The following is a 23,448-nucleotide window of genomic DNA, read 5'->3' as shown; positions in this document are numbered from 1 at the left end:
GAAGTGTTAAACAGCATCAATACGCGCTATAGGAAAAATGCCGAAGTCCTGCTTAACAAACTGTCAAAAAACAAAAGTGTTGCATCCTGGGTGGGAGATGGTACATTTGTATACCAAGGAACACCTATCAGTGGTTCTAACCTGCTCGACCTCGTTCGCAGTGTTACGCAGACCCATGCTCTTTCAGGGCAAAGAAAGCCCCTAGGCTGGGGGGAATTCATGCAAACCTTAGCTCAATTAAATATGCCTTCCTCGGTTGTAGGTAACGCAGCCAACAGAGAGGTACTGTTACGTCTCAAGGAGAGCCCAGCTATGAAGGTTCCTGAACTATATACAAAACCTGCCAAGACCAAAGAACTCCTTCCTCATAAAAGACGTAAATTATTACCCAGTTACCGGTGGCTGAGTGTATAAAAACATGTCTTCAATAAAATAATGTTTTTTAAAAATGAAAATAAAAGACTGCAGACATTTTGATTTTAAGGTTTACTTTTTTTTATTTAGAAACAGCATGACATTCATGGTAGGAAACACAACCCTGGGGTGTATGAAATGGGTTTTGAAAAGGTCTACACATGACTTGTTTTTTATTTTTTACAAATTTCAGTACCATTTCATCATTTTGCATTAAATCTTCAGAATACATTTCTAAAATATTTTCAAAAGGTTGCCCTTTACAGCGATGATGTAAAAAAAACACACAGTGATAGCCACAGGCCTCAGACAGCGGGTGCTGTAACTATCTATTATGATATAATACAGCTTTACAGTGTTTATTGAAAAAGTTCATAATGCTGTTAGGAAAGAATAAACTATCCGGTGGTTGTCCGTAAGAATCAAAAAATTCTCCTGTCCCGTCCCCGGTCACATAGAGGGCCAACCAGTGTTCACCTGGTAGGTTGTGTGGGTGTGTGTTCACGACAATTCCCACAGGCCTCCTTGGTATTTCTAATCCTGTTAACCAGTCACTGGGCAGTACATCTAAAAAAGATTCTGCAACACAGGGGTCCTTCTTTAAAACACGGAAGATCTGCACGGTGTTCATGTTCAAGAATGGTCAAAAAGAACATTCCTTCTATGATTAACTTCTATCACGTTGTCGAAAACCCCATACACAATCATGTTCACAGTGTGTGGTAAAGCTCTGGCAAAACGTATTTCAGCCCGCAGGTTACCGGTTTTGATCAGCGAGTAGTGGTCAGCGCACTCCTGGTCCGGCGATAGGTCAAAGGCTAGCAGCATATAACCTTTGTAAAACTCCTGACGGTCAACCAGGAGGGCGTTGTCTTTCAGGTGTTTACCTGTCGCTTGAATAAGCTGCAAAAATTCTCTCACACAATTTCCATTTTCAAAGTCAGGTTGTAGAGGTTTTCCGGGTACTTGTTCACCATCTACATACAGAGCTGCAAAATTAATATCGTAATGTTTAAAATTGAAAGGGTTTTTAGCGTAATTACCACTGAAAGCGTCGTTATCCACAAAACCCAACACGATGAGCTTTGGTAACTGCCCCAAAAAGAGATTTTCCTGATTAGTCACTCGGGAGCCGGCCGGTATGCTAAACACCTTCAACCCCACACGGTCTATCGCATACTTGGCGTTAGCTTTCAGTAGAGCTTCAGCATGTCCTAAGCGTACTCCAGGGGCCACTTTAACTCTCTTTACAAAGAGGGCAGCGTTTAAGATAAGGAGTTTATAATTTTGGTCAGCATCACCGCTCATTAAACAGAAAGAGTTTTTGTTACGTGACAGTTTTATTTTAAGATCTATGCCGTTGATGAGTAGCTTTTCTTGAAAAAATAGATCGCTGTGTAAATGTCCCAACAGTTCCACCTTGTGGCTAGATGCTGTAAAGTGAGCCCTTTCGGTAAAACCCACATTACGTGCACCTATATCTCTAACATCGTGATGTCCGGCTGTATCCTTATAAAACAGGCCGCTTGTGAACTGTGATTTGAGGGCTCCTTCACCGTAATTGAGGATCAGCTCTATGAGGGCTCTGTAGGGGTAACAGTTATTACTCTGACTAATCAGCTGGTCTCCCAGGGTAACATCCAACTGGCTAAAAATAGATGCAATCGGGTAGTTTACCAGGGCTACTTTGGCGGCTGCGTCAATGTCTGAACCGTCTTCTTTCACAATTTTACAGGTCAGATGCAGGAGAGTGTTGTTTAAATCAATGTAGTCTTCACCGTGCCCCGCTATGTAGAAGTCCAAAGGTGCTGTTTCCGATAAAGCTGATAATGGTGGTATTTCCACATAGATGCTTTTTTCGATACTGGTTTGGGTTGGGGATAGCTCAAACATATCTAGTTCTGATTTAACGCATTCTTCAGAGCCGTTGTGTACAAAAGCCATGGTTTTTTAGAATATATCACGTTTCGTAGAACGGGTCCTTCTCTTCTTGGATCCGCTGGATAGCTTCTGTGATTTGTTACCTTGAGGTTTCTTTCTTTTAAAAGGTTTTGGAGGCCCTTGCAGAACCTCTTGAGGGTGGGTCCTCTTTCTTTTAACAGCCCGTCTAACCACAGCCAGACCCGACCCCGCCTGCTCTGCGGAATGGTTTATTTTATTTAGAACGGTTGTTGCGACATGGCCCATGACATCTTTAGCTATGTTTTTTGCGGCTCCTTTCACATGTGGTTTAATAATTTCAAAACCCCTTCTCAAAAGAGGTATTGCTTTTCTAAAGAGACTACGAAATACGCCACCTACACCGGCACCGTACATGACAGGGGTTCCGTGATATCCTGAAAGTCCATAACCGGCTTGTGCTGTGTAATAATTTTTGTATGCTTTGGGGTCTCCGTAATCTTTAGACACCAACATTTTAAAACACTACAGTCTTCCTGGGTCGCAGGTGAAGCTTAAGGATCACCTTCCCGTAACGAAATGAGACGTTCCTGTTCTGATCCGTCTTTATTTCAAATGTGATGGTATCGATGTGCTGCTTGTTCACAGGTACATAGTGCGGTTTATCGTACGTGAGGGTGATAAACTTATCCACTGGCCCTAGAACTGGAACACAGCGCAACAGTTGTACAAAATGGTCACCTACTAACTGGTGCTCTACAATATCGGTGTACACGTAGAGGGTATTAAAGCCGGCCTCTATATTTGCTGGGAAATGAGAAAGCCTTGTATTAACATTAGCCTTTACCCCCAAAATGGTTGCCAAATCACCCCTTGTAGAAATAACAGACTTATCCTCTGATTTTACATGAATTCTTCGCGTATTGGGGTCATATATGATTCTCGGCGGTTTCTCAGACTCATAGGCGCTTCTAATATCATGATTCATGGTTTCCAATAACTTCCCCATGGTCGCATAATATCCACTCTTGATTATAAATTGGCGTACATTTCCTTCTGCAGAGGTGACAACGTACTTTATGTCTTCCTTAATATTTTCCCAAGTATGTGGGTATTGTATTTCCACCAGCCCCGCTTCCCACGGCCCCTGTAAGTCCAAAGGCCTAGCTATTTGTATGGTGAAATTAGAGCTGGTATTACGGGGAAACATAGCTGCCGAAGCATTGCTAGGCAATGTGATATAAAAGCCACCGTCATTCATTTTGTTTTTTTCTCTCTCTGTGCTGTTTCAAAAGACAAAATCAGATGTCTTGAATCTCTGAGGCCTTCACCCAACTGTTAAATTTATCAGGCCACCCCTTCCATTTCATGAGACAAATTTTGTTCTTACCCCCTCCTTTTACCTTTAGAACCTTTTCGATATGGTATATTCTGTCCTCTAGAGGCTTGACTTTTAGTAATTCTTCAGGATAAAAAGAACCTTGTATAGCTTCGCTATCGTAATCCTGTATCTTGTATATTGTTCTCTGACCCCTGTTTAAAACATCTTTTATTATAAATATTTCATCCGTCCATGTTTGTTCGTAACCTTTCTGAAATCTTCCTTTAAGTTTTGATAGCCTTACATGGTATCCTTTCATTAAGAGATCCTTGGTGGGATCGCATTTGATGTTACTGCCGTAGACTGTTTTCCAAATCTGCAAAGAGTTTGAGGGTGTCACATCTACAGGCCTCGCCTGTATCGTTCTGTGAAAACTATAATTATAGCTGTGCACTATAGCCTGTAGGACGTCTTGGTAAGTAAAGGTATTATGGGCTGTAAAATATCTCCACATTTTGGATTTTAAAGTCCTGTTAAATCTTTCCACCACAGCTGCTTTAACATCATTATGGGTCACAAAATGGCTAACACCTTTTTGTTTTAATAAATTCTTCAGAGACTTATTTAAAAATTCTTTACCCTTGTCTGTTTGAAGTTTTTCAGGTGTACGCCCTAAATTAAATATTGTTTCAAAGGCTTCGGTAACTTCATGACCGGTTTTTGTTTTTAAAGAAACGACCCATGCATATTTTGACAGGATATCTATTACCGTTAAGATGTATTTGTAACCGTTGTTATAAGGGGCAAAGGCTGACATGTCGACTAAGTCACTTTGCCACTGTCTGTCAACTTCTGACACAATTGTTTTATTTCTTTTAAAATGGATTCTAGCCGGTCTGTGTAAATTGTATGCGTTTTGACCGGTGACCCAATCCACCACATCTTTTCTCCGGACTGTTATATCACTCTTTTTAGCCGCTTGAAGTAGAGGGTTAATGCCTCCATAGCTTCCTGCCGCGTGTGGATCATAATAAATTTGCTTCAATAAAGACTTTTGCCTTTTTAACAGAGCCCTGTTAGGTGACATCTGCTTTTGTTTTGTGATCTGCTCTATCTGTGAGCTCTTAAACCCTGTCTTTTAACTAAAAACTGTTAAAATAAAGACGCTTCTTTTCTGGGTGGGGGTTTTGACTAAGTCTGTTTCCCTATTTCCGCCTACGTGTTCAGAAAAGCGCATATCCGTCGCTTCATTTACCCAATTTCCGCCTATGTCATCAGAAAAGCGCATTTCCTGTCGGGGGCAGGCACTCCCTTTTCCTGTGATGTCACCAGAAAGCGTATTTCCGGGGGTGTTACCTGTCAGGGTGGGGGTTAAACTTATGTTTCCTTTGTGCCGTACGTGTGCCGCCGCGCGGCAACCGGAAACGCGTGCCCATACGGATGTACACCATAGCCTGTAGGACGTCTTGGTAAGTAAAGGTATTATGGATTTTAAAGTCCTGTTAAATCTTTCCACTACAGCTGCTTTAACATCATTATGGGTCACAAAATTCTTTACCCTTGTCTGTTTGAAGTTTTTCAGATGTACGCCCTAAATTAAATATTGTTTCAAAGGCTTCGGTAACTTCACGACCGGTTTTTGTTTTTAAAGAAACGACCCGTGCATATTTTGACAGGTTATCTATTACCGTTAAGATGTATTTGTAACCGTTGTTATAAGGGGGGCAAAGGCTGACATGTTGACTAAGCCACTTTGCCACTGTCTGTTGTTTTATTTCTTTTTAAATGGATACTACCCGGTCTGTGTAAATTGTATGCGTTTTGACCGGTGACCCAATCCACCACATCTTTTCTCCGGGCTGTTATATCACTCTTTTTAGCCGCTTGAAGTAGAGGGTTAATGCCTCCATAGCTTCCTGCCGCGTGTGGATCATAATAAATTTGCTTCAATAAAGACTTTTGCCTTTTTTAACAGAGCCCTGTTAGGTGACATCTGCTTTTGTGTTTTTTTTTTTTTTTTTCAGATTGTTAAGACAACAGTAGGGGCCGGGACAAGTTCAGACATGTTTAAACACACTTCCACATCTCTCCCCTTGGTTTTATCAGGGGGAGGGGTGTTGCAAGGGTCTTATCAGCTGTTACCATGACAATGGGGGAGCTGACCCATTAACCATTAGCTCAGAATTCCTACTGAAAAGGGTGTTAAAAGCAAATGCAACTTTTTTTTTTTTTCTCGTTTATTTCTGCCCCTACTCTGTTTTAAAACAGGAAAGATTTTGTGAATGCCTTTTGTTTTGTGATCTGCTCTATCTGTGAGCTCTTAAACCCTGTCTTTTAACTAAAAACTGTTAAAATAAAGACGCTTCTTTTCTGGGTGGGGGTTTTGACTGAGTCTGTTTCCCTATTTCCGCCTACGTGTTCAGAAAAGCGCATTTCCGCCGCGTCATTTACCCTACTTCCGCCTACGTGTTCAGAAAAGCGCATTTCCGCCGCGTCATTTACCCAATTTCCGCCTATGTCATCAGAAAAGCGCATTTCCGGTAGGGGGCAGGCACTCCCATTTCCGGTGATGTCATCAGAAAGCGTATTTTCGGGGTTAAACACGCCCCCATTTCCGGTGATGTCATCAAAAGTGCATTTCCGGGGGCGGGGCATGAGGGGGCGGGGTCATGGGTGGGGGCATGGCTTGAGGGGTGGGGACAGGGGCGGGGGCGGGGCTTGAGGGGTGGGGCCATGGGCGGGGTGTGTGGCCATGGGCGGGGCTACCACCATTCATTCCTATGGGAGGGGCGGGGCTTAGGTGAAGGGTGGGGTGGGGCCATGGGTGGAGTGTGTGGCCATGGGTGGGGCTACCACCATTCATTCCTATGGGAGGGGCGGGGCCATGGGCGGAGACTAGGGCGGGGCCATGGGTGGGGGCGGGGCCATGGGCGGAGACTAAGGTGGGACAATGGGCGGGGCTTAACCCGGAAGTGAACGCTGATTGGTCGATCCTTATCTTATCTCACCTGTCAATCAGTTTGACATGAGGTGTACCCATTATACTACTAGTATTATCTACTCATTTACTTAGGGATTATTGTGTAATAATTATGTAATGAGATATATGTATGTATTCATAGACATTGTGAACAATAATTAGTAATTATTTACTGCTGGCTTGTGAATTATATTTTTCTATTTCTATAATAAAATATTTCATAAAGCCCTGGTCTCTTTCTTAGTATAAACTGGCAAAATTACAGAGTCATAAGAACATAAGAAGTTGCCTCCACTGGGTCAGACCAGAGGTCCATCTCGCCCAGCGATCCGCACCCGCGGCGGCCCATCAGGTCCACGACCTGTGAAGTGGTTTCTGAACACCTCTACAACCTACCTCAAGTTCTATCTGTACCCCTCTATCCCCTTATCCTCCAGGAACCTATCCAAACCCTCCTTGAACCCTTGTACAGAGTTCTGGCCTATCACATCCTCTGGAAGTGCGTTCCATGTGTCCACCACCCTCTGGGTAAAAAAGAACTTCCTAGCATTTGTTCTAAACCTGTCCCCTTTCAATTTCTTCGAGTGACCCCTAGTGTTTGTGGCTCCCCACAGTTTGAAGAATCTGTCCTTATTTACTTTCTCTATGCCCTTTAGGATTTTGAAGGTTTCTATCATGTCCCCTCTAAGTCTCCTCTTCTCCAGGGAGAACAGACCCAGCATTTTTAACCTGTCAGCGTATGAAAAATTTTCCATACCTTTTATCAGTTTAGTCGCCCTCCTCTGCACTCCCTCGAGTACCGCCATGTCCTTCTTGTGGTACGGCGCCCAGTACTGCACACAGTACTCCAGGTGCGGGCGCACCATTGCGCGATATAGCGGCATGATGACTTCTTTTGTCCTGGTTGTGATACCCTTTTTGATGATGCCCAGCATTCTGTTTGCTTTCTTTGAGGCTGTCGCACACTGCGCCGATGGTTTCAGTGATGTGTCTACCATCACCCCCAGGTCCCTTTCAAGGTTACTCACCCCTAGTAGTGTTCCCCCCATTTTGTAGCTGAACATCGGGTTCTTTTTCCCTATATGCATGACCTTGCATTTCTGTACGTTAAAACTCATTTGCCACTTGTTTGCCCAGTCTTCCAGTCTCGTTAGGTCCCTTTGCAGGTCTTCACAGTCTTCCGTGTTTCTAACCCTGCTGCAGAGTTTGGTGTCATCAGCAAATTTGATAACCTCACATTTTGTCCCCGTCTCCAGATCGTTTATAAATATATTGAACAGTAGAGGTCCCAGCACCGACCCCTGCGGAACTCCGCTCGTGACCCATTGCCAGTCTGAGTATTGGCCTTTTATTCCAACCCTCTGTTTCCTGCCTGCCAACCAGTGTTTGATCCATCGGTAGATATCCCCTTGCACCCCGTGATTCCACAGCTTTTTATGTAGCCGTTCGTGAGGTACCTTGTCGAAGGCTTTTTGGAAGTCAAGGTAAATGATGTCTATGGATTCCCCCTTATCCATCTGACTGTTTATTCCCTCAAAGAAGTGCAGCAAGTTCGTGAGGCACGACCTTCCCTTGCAGAAGCCATGCTGGCTCGCCTTCAGTTGTCCATTGTTTTCTATGTGTTCGCAGATTGCATCCTTTACCATTGCTTCCATCATCTTTCCCGGAACCGAGGTCAAGCTCACAGGCCTGTAGTTTCCCGGGTCACCCCTTGATCCCTTCTTGAAGATGGGCGTGACATTTGCTATTTTCCAGTCTTCTGGGATCTCCCCAGTTTTTAGGGAGAGGTTACATATTTGTTGAAGTGTCTCTGCTATTTCGTTTCTCAGTTCTTTTAGTACCCTTGGGTGGATGCCGTCCGGGCCTGGTGATTTGTCGCTCTTTAGTCTGTCTATCTGTCTGAGGACATCCTCTTTACTTACCTCTAGTTGAATCAGTCTTTCGTCGTGTTCTCCGTTTATAAACACCTCGGGTTCTGGGATATTGGATGTGTCCTCTCTGGTGAAGACTGACGAGAAGAAATTGTTTAACCTGTCAGCTATCTCTTTTTCTTCCTTTATCGCTCCTTTCCTGTCTCCATCATCCAGTGGTCCCACTTCCTCTCTGGCTGATTGTTTTCCTTTCACATACCTGAAGAAGGGTTTGAAGTTTCTTGCTTCTCCTGCCAGTCTTTCCTCATATTCTCTCTTTGCTTTCTTGACCTCTTGATGGCATTTTTTCTGGTGTCTTTTGTGTTCTTCCTGGTTTTCCTTTGTTGGTTCCTTTTTCCATTTCTTGAAGGATGATTTCTTGTCGCTTATCGCCTTTTTAACTGCAGTTGTTATCCATGCTGGGTTTCTAGTTCGATTTTTTTTGCACCCTTTCCTAAACCTTGGGACGTACAGGTCTTGTGCCTCGAGCACTGTGCCTTTAAGCAGTGTCCAGGCTTCCTTTACGGTCTTCACCTTCCCTGAGCTGTTTCTGAGCTTTTTCCCTACCATTTTCCTCATGTCCTTGTAGTTTCCTTTTCTGAAGTTAAGTGCTGTCGTTGTGGTTCTTTTCACCTTTGGTGTTCCCATGTTTAATTTGTACTGGATCATGTTGTGATCGCTGTTCCCTAATGGTGCTAGTACCGTGGAAAGGTATTTATGGTTTCCCTAGCAACTAAGATACACGTGACTTGTTTATGTTATGCTAATTAGTATACCCATAAATCTACCTATACCCCAGGGTCCACCATCTCTCCATTTTTCTTCACAATTACCCTCCTATCCAGTATCTCTCTCCCCCTTCCACACTATCCCTTGTGTCCAACTTCTCTCCCTTTCTGTTCCTTCCTTCCCTAAATCCCAATGTCCACCATCTCTCTCCCTCGCCTGTTTTTAGGTCCATTATTTCTCCCCCCTCCGTCCAGCATAGGCACATCTCTTTGAAAGCGCCTTCCCTCCATGTACTTCTACACCAAGGCCCCCTCCCCTGAATGCCTGCACCCCCCTACAGGCCTACCTGTCCCCCCTGAAGGCCTGCACCCCAGCCCTGAAGGCCTACCTGTCCCCCTGAAGGTCTGTACCCCACTTCTGAATGCCTGTCCCCCCTGAAGGTCTGCACCCCCTCTTGAAGGCCTGCACCCCCCTCTTGAAGTCCTACTCCCCCCCGAAAGCCGGCGATCCTCTCTTCAGGATGAATTAAGTAAATGGATGCGCGGGAGGCCAGAGTGGAAGCTGGACAACGCAGCACTTCCCGAATGACCCTCCCCCCTTGCCCTCTAAAGCAGGAGTGGCAGCAGCCGGCCAGCAAGAGGCAGCACCGCCACTCCTGCTTTAGGGGGGGGAAGGTCAGTCACTGAATCTGGAGGCCGATTTTCTTTTGTTTCTAAATCGATTCGAATCAGTTCACTTGAAGTGAATCGGTGAATCAATTTGAATCGTTAATTAGGCAGCACAGGTAGAGACAGAAACTGTGTCTGAATTCAAAAGGGCCTGGGATAGGCACGTGGGATCTCTCAGAGAGAGAAAGAAATAAAGGTTACTGTGGATGGGCAGACTAGATGGGCCATTTGGCCTTTATCTGCCATCATGTTTCTATGTTTTTAATTTACTCTTCACTAGAATGCATAAAATAAAAGTAAACATGACTACCAGAGTACTTTATCGTACAAAGGGAACATGGAAATAAAGGTGTTAATAATGCCACCCAATGGTTCATTAGTGGAATGTTATCTGGAGTAGTATGTCCATTTCAGAAAGATGGAGTTGATGAAAGGCAATTCAGAGATAGTGCCCAAAAAGTGCACATTCTAAGTTCATAAACCCTATGAAACAAGACTAAGGACCTGAAAACATATGTCCTTGAAGAGAAGAGGGAGGGAGAATAAGAAAGATATATTCAAATAGCTGAAAGGAAATTATGTGAACATAATGAAACAATTATTTTTCCAAAGCAAAGAAATTCTAGGACAAAGGGACAAGGCAGAGGGATCATTTTATATGGGGCCTGTAGCAAGATTTATGGTACACTAAGCAGTTACATAAACAAGTTACGTGTCTGTTAGTTTTGTCTAGGGAAAACCATAAACGATGATCCAGGTTCAGCTTTATTGCCTGTTTACACGACACAAGACCCAGGCTAATGAGAAATACTTTTATTATGAAAATAGAAAAAATATAATTCACATGCCAGCTGCAATATCTAAATATTGTTCACAAAATATCTGATTACATAAATGAAACTCAGTACATAATTATCACAATACACTTGTTAGATAACTAAGTAAAACTAATTGTTACACACACTAAACAATTCCTTATAATAATAATAATCCCTGATTAGCAAATGATTACAGTAATCACCAAGGTAGCTTTACAAACCTTGTCCTATATCACAATTGGATATACTTATCTAATCCCAGCTGATAAGATAATAAGTTCCGTATTCTCACCATCTGATTAGGCCTCTGGAGAAAATTAGGTGAAATGGAAAACTTTCTTGTTAGCTTCAGGAGACGTAAGAAATCCTTTGTTACAGGCACACGTGTTCGTCAGCCCCTGGTAAGGCTATAACTCATTGGCAGACAAGTTCCTTGAAGTGCTGGAATTCAGAGCTGTTTTAGAGTCCGAATCACTCTCTCTTAGGCAGAGAGTCACATCAGGTAACTTTACAGGTCTAATTATTAAAAGAAAAAGGTCGCGTGCAGAACACCTGTGGTAAGATGTGAGCTTCCTCGCATCCCAACACAGACTAAAATTAATTAGCACCTTTTCACTTGGATCTCGTCAGATGACTTCCTCGGACCAATCCAGAAACAGAACTTAGATGAATAGCCTTTCTGTGTAAGGTCTCATACAGGCTGGTAGACACAGGCGCCGTTAGACAGATAAGAACAGGATAGGAGAATAACTCCCCCAAGAATCACACAGTCTAATTATGAAGACACAGATGGATGTCCTTGAGTAGAATGCCATTCTGGTACATACCCAAAATGCATCAGGCAGAAACAGCAAAGATGTGTTCTTCTTTCTTCTTGCAAAGTTCATGCTGGAAAGATTTCTTGCAGACAATGGTTCAGGCTTGATGATGTCAGAGAGGCCTAACCTTCAGGTGCAAATACGGAAACACCCCTACAGGCCTGAGCATATAGAACAGTGATTTCCATATTTAAGTGTGTTAATGAAATTGCTTGGTGTATAGTTATGTGCTAATAGGCACAGAAAAATCAGAACAACTACTTTTACAGAATAAAAAGGCCTTTTTACTAAGCTGTGCTAGTTGCCCAGCAAAGGAATTGAATGCGCATTTTAACAATTCTGCACTGTGTTAAATGATGTATTCAACAGCTAAGTATGAAGAAAAAGTAGAAATGACTGAAAAATGGAGGAGACTGCAGAGTAGCCATATTCATCCCATGTTGATCCATGTGACCCTGGGCAAGTCACTTAATCCCCCCCATTGCTCCAATTACATTAGACAGATTGTGAGCCTGCTAGGACAAACAGGGACAAAAGCTCATGTACTTCAATAAATTCTTGTAAACCATTCTGAATTCCTCTGGGAGAATGGTATTGGAAACTGAATAACTAAATACATCATGTTCTCATTATTCTGTCCTTGGTAACGGTGTTCAAAGCTCAGTATATCCTAGTGGAAGTGATATGATTCAATAAGACTTGTATTGAAAGAATATAATGACCCAACATAGAAACATGATGGCAGATAAAGACCAAATGACCCATCCAGTCTGCCCATTCGCAGTAACCATTATCTCTTCCTCTCTCTAAGAGATCCCACGTGACTATCCCAGGCTTTCTTGAAATAAGACACAGTCTCTGACTCCACCACCTCTACCAGGAGACTGTTCTATGCACCTACCACCCTTTCTGTAAAAAAGAATTTCCTTAGATTATCCTTAGCCTATCACCTCTTAACTTCATCCTATACCCTCTCATTCCAGAGCTTCCTTCCAAATGAAAGAGACTCGACTCATGTGCATGTACATCACGTAGGTATTTAAATGTCTCTATCATATCTCTCTGCTCCCATCTTTCCTCCAAAGTATATAGATTCAGATTTTTAATTCTGTCCCCATATGCCTTATGACGAAGACCACACACCATTTTAGTAGCCTTCCTCTGGAACCAACTCTATCCTTTTTATATCCAGAATTGTACACAATATTCTAAATGAGGTCTCACCGGAGTCTTATACAGGGGTTTCAATGCCTTCTTTTTCCTACTGGCCATACCTCTCCATATGCACCCTAGCATCCTTCTAGCTTTCAACGTCACCTTTTCAACCTGTTTGGCCACCTTAAGATCATCACATACAATCGCACCGAAGTCCCACTCTTCTGTCATGCACTTAAGTTCTTCACCCCCTAAACAGTACCATTTTCTTGGGGTTTTACAGCCCAAATACATTACCTTGCATTTCTTAGCATTAAATTTTAGCTGCCAAATTTCAGACCATTCTTCAAGCTTTGCCAGGTCTTTCTTCATGTTATTTACACCATACGGTGTGTCTACTCTATTGCAAATTTTGGTATCACCCAACAGCTCTTCAGCAATATCATTTATAAAAATATTAAAAAGAACAGGCCCATGAACAAAACCTTGAGGCACACCACTGGTAACATCCCTTTCCTCAGAGCGATCTCCATTGATCACTACCCTCTGTCGCCTTCCATTCAACCAGTTCTTGATCCAGCTCACCACTATGGGACCCATCCTGAGGGCACTCAGTTTATTTATAAGAAGTCTGTGTGGAGCACTGTCAAAGTCTTTGCTAAAATCTAAATACACCACATCTATCCAATTTTCTGGTCACTCAATAAAAGAAATTGATCCGGTCCTGTAATCCACAGGATTCCAGAAACTTCACCATTTTCTGTTTTAAAAGCATTTCCATTAATTGGCTTACCACAGAAGTCAAACTTACTAGCCTGTAATTCCCTACTTCTTCCTTACTTCCACTTTTGTGGAGAGGGCCCACATCCGCCATTCTCCAGTCATCCAGTATCCCTTCCGACTCTAGAGTCTCTGGTTGTATTTCCTTCCGACTGTGCATCCAATATTTCTTTCTTTTTACCTCCTGCACGCTTCCTCTCCTCCGGACCTCATTCCCTTCCTCAACCAACTTTTTTCTCTGTCCCTCCATGAATCCAACTTTTCTTCCTCTCTCCTTAATCCCTATTGGTAACATGCCTCTCTCGCTCTCTCTTAATGCTCATCTTTCTTTCTCTCATTCTCTCCCTTGTTGCAAAGGGAGTGAGGAAAAAGAGAGAGAGATCCAGGATGCATCTCTCCTACCCTCTGTACTGCCACATTCAACATTTCTCCGTCTCTCATCCCCCAGATCATGTGCAGCATTTTTCACCTCTGCTCACCAGCCCCATGCCCATTTCTCCTTCTATCACCCTTCTCCAGCACCATGCCACATTTCTTCCTCCATCATTATGTACATTTCTCCCTCTCATCCTTCTCTTCCCCATGCATCTCTACCTCAATCCTTTCTCTTTTTCTGTGCCCAACAATTTATCTCTTTCTTCCTTTCCCCATGTATACCATTGTCAGCCTAGCATTGCTAGCAGTCAGCATTTTCGGTTGGCCTAACCAACATCAGCAAAGGCCTATGGGACATTATATCAATCTGACTCTGGAATGTTGATGCAGATACACCCTAAATGTTTCTGCACAGAATTCACATACATTAAGGCCCTGATTCTCTAAAGTGCATCCCGATTTTAGGAGTCCTACAGCTGTCTAATCAGCCAATCGGGATGCACGTTTTAAAAAAAAAAAATGCTCCCCAGGCAAGCCTGAAGGCACCTCCGGGAGCCTAGGGAGACCCGCAAGATGCCTAAGCTCGTCTAAGGGCCTTAGGCGGGCCTTAGGCTGAACCTAGGCAGCCCTACGCGACTCCCTAGTAGAGGAGAAGCTTAAAATGTAGGCCAGCAAAATGCTGGCCTACATTGTAAGTATACGCGGCCGCTATACTTATCGCGGCAAGGGATCTCTCTGCCGCTATAAGTATAGCGGGCCGCGGCCCCCTGACCAGGAGGGTGCCCAAACCCTCTGCCCGAAGACGCACCCCCCCCGACACTAACGACTGCCCCCCAACACTACTGACCGCCCCCCCCCCCCGACATTACCGATCCCCCCCCGACAATATCGATAGCTGGCAGGAGGGTGCCCAATCCCTCCTGCCCGAAGACGCACCCCCCCGGCACTAACCCCCCCCCAAACCTCCACTCCACCAAACCTGTTCTTAGATGGGTCTTGCACATCTTGAGCCGGCAGGCACGCCTCGTCGAAATGAAGCGGGCCCGCCCCTTCCCGGCCCATCCCGCCGAAGCCTAAGGCCTGATTGGCCCAGGCTCTAGAAGCCTGGACCAATCAGGCCTTAGGCATAGCGGGTCCGCCCATCCCCACTTAATCTAAGGCTTGAAGGCCATTTCACTATTTTGGTCTCCTTGCCCTGTGTTCCAAGGTTAATGCCTCTGATGATGGAATCCCCCAACAGTAATAGTTATCTGTTTTTGGCTTTTTTATTTGTACTTAGGGTGCGCTTGTTCTCTTGAGTTACCTTCATTGGTTCCAGTCCCACCTCCCTTCTATTTTCTTGAGTATCGCAGTGCACTAGTGGAGTGAAGGAATTCTGTAGAAGTAATCTTAGTGAAGGTGGATGTTTCTGTGTTACATGTCGCAGTCTTCCTGAGCCTACTGTGACCCATTTATTCCTGGGCTGTTTTATTCTTTGAGGTAGAGGTGGTAAGTTGGAATGATTTTGTGGAGTGATGGAAGCTGCTTTAATTGTATTCAATTCCTGTTTAAGTTTGCAGAGCTCCTCCTTAATACTGGCAAGTTGAAGACAGATGGGGCATGCCTTAAGCCTCCAAATAGTATGTCTTGGAATTAAAGCACCACAGTGATTGCATAGAATAAAGGTCATCTTGATTGGTTGAGAAGTCCTGATTATATGGGTCTCTATATATGAATAGTGGTCCCTGGGGTTGGTGGGACTATAAGTCTTACCCTTATTCCTATGAAGGGAAAGGGAAAGAGGAAATAAGATTTAACAGAGGAAAAAGAAGGGTTTATTTTTTTGTGCTTTTTTTTTTTTTTTTTAGTAAGAAACAGAGATGAGAAGAGAAATTAAGCAGATATAATGCTGAAAACCAGTGAAAAGAGCAGAATATGAAATGCAGAGCAACTTATCTTATTGAATGAAGTTCCAGGCAGCCTTGTTCACAGCAATGTCCCAAAGATAATGCAATTAACCTTAGAAGTAAAACAGAGCCCCTCCCTTCTCCACCTAATCAGCAGAAAACAATGGCTGAATACTAGTAAGACAGAAATATAGGCTCTATACCACCTAAAACACAGTATTTTAAACAAAAATGCAGGTTCTATCAGTACTACCCTAAAACACAGGATTTATAACAGGATTTTCCCTACTTTAGTCACCCTGAGCCACAGGCACCAGGATTTAATTAGAGTAAACAAAGTCTTACCCTTTTTCCTATGAAGAGGAAGAGGAAATAAGATTTAACAGAGGAAAGAGAAGGGTTTATTTTTTTGTGCTTTTTTATATTTTTTTTAGTAAGAAACAGGGATGAGAAGAGAAATTAAGCAGATATAATGCTGAAAACCAATGAAAAGAGCAGAATATGAAATGCAGAGCAACTTATCTTATTGAATAATAACTTTATAATAATAATAACTTTATTTTATATACCGCAGTACCACAAACAGTTCAGAGCGGTTTACAGTGTAAGAGACTGTACATTTACAGCGAAGATACATATTCAGTAAAGGTGTTTATACAGCGAAGAACAATGTAGATTTACCATGCAGGAGACTGTACATATACAGCAGAGATATATATATAGTGGAGAGGCAGTGCGAGAGGCTTATAAAGAACAAAGCAGTGTACAAAACCAATGCAGGGTGGTGAATGTCAAGAAAACAACCAGTATCAATTACAGGATGGAAGTATTTGATTATTTGGTGATGAGGGGGGTTCAAGAAATTTGTCGTAGAGGAAAGATTTGAGAGATTTCCTGAAGGATGAGTAAGATGGGGCAGATGAGATGAGGGTGGTCAGGCTGTTTGTCCATCTGCCAGCTTGGTATGAGAGAGTTCTATTGAGGAATCTTTTGTAGGTGCATCCCTTTGGGGAAGGGTAGGTAAACAGGTTGGGATTATGCGTGCGAGTGGTTCCAGGGAACACGAAGTGGTGAGACAGATATATCGGGGACAAGCCAGTTAAGGTTTTGAAGCAGAGGCAGGCGAATTTGAAGATGACTCTCGCTTCTATTAGCAACCAGTGCAGTTTTCTATAGTAAGGGTGATATGGTCTGACTTTTTGAGGCCATAGATTAGGCGGACCGCGGTGTTTTGGATAAGTCTCAGTCGTTTGATGGTTTTCTTGTAGGAGCCCATATAAATTATATTACAGTAATCCAGTGTGCTTAGGATTAGGGATTGGACCAGCAGTCTGAAGGAGGAGAAGTCGAAGTAATGTTTGATGGTACGGAGTTTCCAGAGGGTATAAAAGCATTTTTTGACCTGGGCGTTGGTGTGGTCTTCGAAGGTCAAGCAGCGGTCTAGGATGACTCCAAGGATTTTGATGGTGGGGTTAATAGGGTAAGTTCGGCCGTTGAGTTATAAGGTGGTGTTCGTTAGTTTGTGGTTGGGACTAGCTAGGAAGAGTTTGGTCTTTTCTGGGTTTAGTTTCAGTTTGGACTGAGTGGTCCAGTGTTCGACCATGGTAAGTACTGATGCGATGTGTTGCTCTGTTTCTTGTGAGAATGAGTAGATGGGGATGACAATTGTGATGTCATCTGCGTAGATGTAGGATTTCAGATTTCAGTCAGATAACATGTGTCCCAATGAAGTCATGTAGATATTGAATAGGGAAGGTGATAGGGGGATGCCTTGTGGAACTCCACAGGGGTTGGACCAGGTGTGGGAGTAGGTTCCCTCGTTGTGTACTTGGTAGGTGCGGTTTTTTAAGAAGCCTGTGAGCCAGGTTAGTACCTGTCCCGAAATGCCTATGGAATCGAGGTAGCTGAGCAGAATGTCATGGTCTACCAGGTCAAAGGCATTACTGAGGTCAAACTGGAGTATTAGGGCACTGTTTCCCTGTGAGAATAGTTGGAGGAGGTGGTCGGTTAGAGATGCTAGGACTGCCTTGTTCACAGCAATGTCCCAAAGATAAAATAATCTTTAACAAATAATAAAGCCTCAAAAACAACTACTATTTAAACAATATAAAATGAGATTGGGTCTATTATATGTATATTAGGAGAGACAAACAGCGAAAACATTGATATAATGGAATTAATGTACCGTATGGCCAATTCATGCTAGGTTGAGGGAGGCAACGCTGTTACAAGGATATTACCATAGAGACAAGCAATTATGTATAAATAATTAATATTAACCGAAAATTAATAACCACATACATTAGCACGTGATAAGCACAGAATAATTAATTAATTTAATATTGCAAAACTAATGAGCATAAAAACAACAGTTTGTTACTGGAGGAATAAATGCATTGAGAGAGACAGAGTATTGGAGAAGAATAGCAGCAAATTAAATAAGCGATGCAACTAGTAATGGGTATTTCAAGTTGTTCATGCAGACCTCAGAGGGAACATCGCTGCGAAGCCACCACGAGTAGACGAAAGCAGTATCAAACTCTGTCAATGGCTGTCGGTTGAAGATCTTCCAGATAATCAGCAAGAAGCTACGGGTCTGTAAAATTTTTTATTTGATTATGAATTGTGACCCTCAACGTGGCTGGGAACAGCATTCCATATTAAGCCTTTAAATCTTTTAGCTTTGGACGGAAGGTTAGCAGATGTTTTCTTCTGAGAGCGGCACCTTTCTTAAGATCTGGAACAAAAAGGATCGTGTGGGTGTCCAACTTGATTGGAGATTTCAATTTCGCTCTTTGCATGACCTCCATGAGCTGAGTGTAGCGAAGGAATTTAATGATAATGGCTCTGGGGTATTTCGCATTGGAAGGGCGAAAAGAGGGTACTCTGTGCGCCCGCTCAAGCTCGAATTCCCTCGCGAAATGCATGTCAAGGATTTCTGGAATTAATCTTTCCATATATGCCACAACGTACGTACCCTCTTTCCCTTCCGTGATCCCCTAAACTCTGAGGTTATTACGACGCGAGCGTAGTTGAAGATCTTCTAGATCTTTTTCTAGTTGAACAACTTTTTTTCCTTGGCCCTGCAATGATTTTATGACTGCTTGAGTGGAGGTTTGTGAGGATTCCACCACAGCGACTCTATCAGCCAGTTTTTCGAGTTCTTGCTTCAAAGAAGTTAGATCGCTCTTTATGTCAGTAGTGTCCTCCTTAGTTTCGTTTACCGTGTCGCGGATGGCTCTGAGTTCAGAGAGGACCGTCTGAAGCGTGTCAGGTTCCGTTTTATCTTCTGCCGACTTTTGAGGTGTTGTAGGCTCAGGCTTGTGGCGTTTCCCTACCTTAGAAGAAGCCATGAGATGTTAGCAGGTTATAACTGCGAAAATAATGTTAAACCGTTAGGTATAACTCTGATTAGCGATCGATTTTATTGAAAGCCGAGCTGGAGCACACGGACTACGCCGCCATTTCTTATTGCGCCCTCTAGCGCCCCCGGGCTACTGATATACTGATTCACTGGGGTCTAGGCAAATACAAAAGGAATAATGCAGATTTTGATAAGCTTATGCACCTAGCCCTGGGTCCACATTATTATAAATTTGGATCTCTCGTTCATCCATACCAGTTTGTAAAGATGGGCATCGAACAACTATTTTGCTGCACCTCCTTGCAAATACAGTGGTACCTTGGTTTACGAGTGCACCGGTTTGCGAGTGTTTTGCAAGTCGAACAAAATATTCGCAAAATTGGTCCCTCGGAAACCGAGCGTGGCTCGATTTACGAGCGCCCCCCCCCCCCCCCGCAATACGGCACCCTCCCCCCACGATCTGGCACCCCTCCGCCGCAATCCGGCACCCCCCGCTGCGATTGGGCACCCCCCCGCTGCGATTGGGAAACCCCCCCCGTCGCTTCTTACCGTCATCTGGGCACCGGCATGTCCTGTGTGTTGGTGCCGGTGCTCAAAGATCGGCCTCCTCTTCTGCTGGGCCTTGAGCATCTGCGCATGCTCAAGGCCTGTGAGTTCACGTTCTATCTCAGAGAGAACGTGAACTCGGAGGCCTTGAGCATGCGCAGATGCTCAAGGCCCAGAAGAGGAGGCTGATCTTCGGGCACCGGCACCAACGCACAGGACATGCCGGTGCCGGTGCCCAGATGATGGTAAGAAATGGCGGGAGGTGCCCAATCACGGCAGGGGGGTGCCCAATCGCGTCGGGGGGGTGCCCAATCACGGCGGGGGGGGGGTGCCGGATCATGGCGGAGGGGGGTGCCTAATCACGGGGGGGGGGGGGGTGCTGGATCGCGGGGGGGAGGGTGCCGGATCACAGGGGGGCCTTCGGGGGGAGCAATGCCGGTTCTCGTGGGGGGGGAACGTATCAAAGCGAGTTTCCATTATTTCCTATGGGGAAACTCGCTTTGATAAATGAGCATTTTGGATTACGAGCATGCTCCTAGAACGGATTATGCTCGTAATCCAAGGTACCACTGTTCTTAGAACTCTTTCACCCCTGCCACTAGAGCTGTTTGCATATAGGGTGTGGGTAATACATGCTGTACTTAAAGAGCATAAACACTGGCCCAGTCCAGCATATTATGGTCAGAGAGAGCATAAGGAATTTCTTTTAGAATTATTATCCCCTGAAATTACTAAACACCTTCTGTTGTTTTCTGAGGACCCTAAAGCTATCCCTTTCAACGCTTTACTGCTCAGGATTGGGTCTGTGTGGAAGACCCAGCCAGCTCAAATTATTTCAGTATCAGAAGCTAGGAGGTGGCGTGCTGAAGGATCATCCCAATACAAAGACACCACACACACAGGAAATAGAGGGCATGGCAGAGGTAATTACAGAAATTCCTCCACTTACATTCCTTTCCATGCACAGACAGAAGCATTAGAAAAAGAGAAAATTAAATGGGAACAGGATAGACATACAATGCAGTTAGAACTGGACAAAGTAAAGAGTGATTTGACAGCCAGGAAAAACAGTGTTAGTGCAAAGGGCTGTCCGGCCTCTCTGTGTCCAAATACCAAGGTGACTCAACCTTCACAGCCCTGCCGGACTCCTTTCATTTACCTGTGGACTCACTTCTGGAGACATAATATTTCCTTCCTTAGAACCAGCAGCAGATGAATCCAGAGACTATATAGGTGTAATAAAATATTCCTTAAGTTAGGTGGGCTCCCGAAAGCAGCATCTGCCTCTGTAGCAACATCCAGTTAATAATGTCTTAAGAATGTGAATTGGAAAGGCCAAGTTGCAGCGCGACAAATCTCATCCAGAGAAAAACATAATTTTATCCATCATATTGCCACCGATCTAATAGAATGAGCATTAAACACTGCCAGAAACGCATGACCCAACACAATGCACACCAAAACAATCACTTCCCAAATCCACTGCACCACAATCGCCTTAGAGGCCGCAGAACCCTTGTTACTACAGGAGAACAGCGTAAAGAGGTGGATCAGACCTCCAAAAATATTAGGTGAACTGTAAAAACCCAGCAGCCTCAAAGAGAAGAATTGTTGTCCATAATCTTACTCATTGAAGGACGGCAAAAATAGCAATTGATTGATAAGAAAATCCAATACCACCTTTAGTTGGAAAGAACATAAGAATTGGCGCTGCTGGGTCAGACCAGTGGTCCATTGTGCCCAGCAGTCTGCTCCCGTGATGGCCCTTAGCTCAAGACCAGTGCCCTAACTGAGTTTAGCCTTACCTGCGTATGTTCTGGTTCAGCAGGAACTTGTCTAACTTTGTCTTGAATCCCTGAAGGGTGTTTTCCCCCATAACAGCCTCATGAAGAGCATTCCAGTTTTCTACCACTCTCTGGGTGAAGAAGAACTTCCTTACATTTTTAAAGAATATATCCCCTTTTAACTTTAGAGCGTGTCCTCTCATTCTCTCTACCTTGGAGAGGGTGAACAACCTGTCTTTATCTACCAAGTCTATTCTCTTCATTATCTTGAATGTTTCAATCATGTCCCCTCTCAGTCTCCTCTTTTCAAGGGAGAAGATGCCCAGTTTCTCTAATCTCTCACTGTACGGCAACTCCTCCAGCCCCTTAACCATTTTAGTCGCTCTTCTCTGGACCCTTTCGAGTAGTACTGTGTCCTTCTTCATGTACGGCAACCACTGCTGAATGCAGTATTCCAGGAGGGGCCCGGTATAACGGCATGATAATCTTATCCGATCTGTTTGTGAACCCTTTCTTAATCATTCCTAGCATTCTGTTCATCCTTTTCGCTGCGCGGATGGCTTCATTGACTTGTCGACCAGTACTCCCAAATCTCTTTCCTGGGGTTTTTTTCCGAGTACTGCACCAGACATCCTGTATTCATGTATAAGATTTTTGTTACAGGCATGCATCACCTTACACTTTTCCTCATTAAACCTCATTTTCCATGTCGCAGCCCATTTCTCAGCGTGTTTATGTCACATTGCAGGTCTTTGCAATCCTTCTGTCTCTTCACCACTCTGAATAACTTCATATCGTCTGCAAATTTAATCACCTCGCTCATCGCACCAATTTCCAGGTCATTTATAAATATATTGAAGAGCACGGGTCCAATCTCCGAACCCTGCGGCACTCCACTCGTGACGCTTTTCCAGTCCGAGTATTGTCCATTTATTCCAACTCTCTGTTTCCTATTCGCCAACCAGTTTTTAATCCATGTGAGTATTTCACCCTCGATTCCATGGCTCACAATTTTTCAAAGTAGTCGTTCATATGGGACCTTGTCGAAGGCCTTCTGAAAATCCAGATATACAATGTCGACCGGGTCACCCTTGTCTATCTGCCTGTTTACTCCCTCGAAGAAGTGCAGCAAGTTCGTCACACAAGATCTTCCTTTGCTGAAGCCATGCTGGCTGGTCCTCATCAGATTGTGACCGTCAAGGTGATCAATGATGCGGTCCTTTATTAGCACCTCTACCATCTTTCCCGGTACTGAGGTCAGACTCATCGGTCCATAGTTTCCCGAATCTCCCCTCGAACCTTTCTTGAAGATCGGCGTAACATTCGCCACTTTCCAGTCTTCCGGAATCCTTCTTGATTTGCTCGACAAATTGGCTATCAATTGAAGCAGTTCAGTTATAACCCCTTTCCGTTCCTTGATAACCCTCGGATGTCCCAGGGATTTATCATTTTTAAGCCTAACAATCTGCCTGCATATCTCTTCTAGACTGACTGTCAACACTGTCAGTTTCCCATCTTTGTTTCCTGCATATAGCCTTTCGGCTTCCGGTAAATAGAGATGCTAAAAATATGTTCAGTTTGTTAGCGATGGCTTTGTCCTCCTTTAGCACTCCCTTTATTCCATGGTTATCCAACGGCCCCCACCTCTTCCTTCACGCGTCGTTTCCTCGTAATATATCAAAAGAATGTGTTGGCCCATCTTACCGCCTTATGGTACCTGCTTTGATGTTGTTTGTGGTTTTTCCACTTTTCATCCATTTTTGACCTTTTCCATTCCTTAAATGAAGTCTTCTTTTCTCTGATCGCTTCTTTCACCGCTACAGTGAGGCCACCAGTTCCTTGTTCTTTTTCCTCTTGGATCCCTTGTTGATACGCGGTATATATAGATTTTGCGCCTCGGTGACTGTGTCCTTAAAAAGGGCTCTATCACTCTATGTTCCTCATGAATTTTTCAAATATTCTTATGCACTTTAGAGTCAACTTATGTGATATTATGCAATT

The 23,448-nt window shown here is 43.9% G+C and overlaps 1 protein-coding gene across 8 annotated transcripts in view; it reads right to left on the bottom strand.

Annotated features, from left to right (window-relative positions):
* Positions 1-23,448, bottom strand: part of RMDN2 (regulator of microtubule dynamics 2) — a 384,366-nt gene that overhangs the window by 248,524 nt on the left and 112,394 nt on the right. The window contains exon 4 of one of the 8 annotated variants that reach the window (XM_033936831.1): positions 18,151-19,091. The exons of the other annotated variants lie outside the window; for them this stretch is intronic. Coding sequence (XP_033792722.1) covers positions 18,753-19,091 — 339 coding nt within the window. The 3' untranslated portion in view covers positions 18,151-18,752. Of the gene's footprint in view, positions 1-18,150; positions 19,092-23,448 lie in introns of those variants that run through there. 8 annotated transcript variants of the gene reach the window in all.

Source organism: Geotrypetes seraphini, chromosome 3 (assembly GCF_902459505.1).
Source record: "Geotrypetes seraphini chromosome 3, aGeoSer1.1, whole genome shotgun sequence".
Lineage (NCBI taxonomy): Eukaryota > Metazoa > Chordata > Amphibia > Gymnophiona > Dermophiidae > Geotrypetes > Geotrypetes seraphini.
This window is presented reverse-complemented; position numbering and strand designations above follow the sequence as displayed.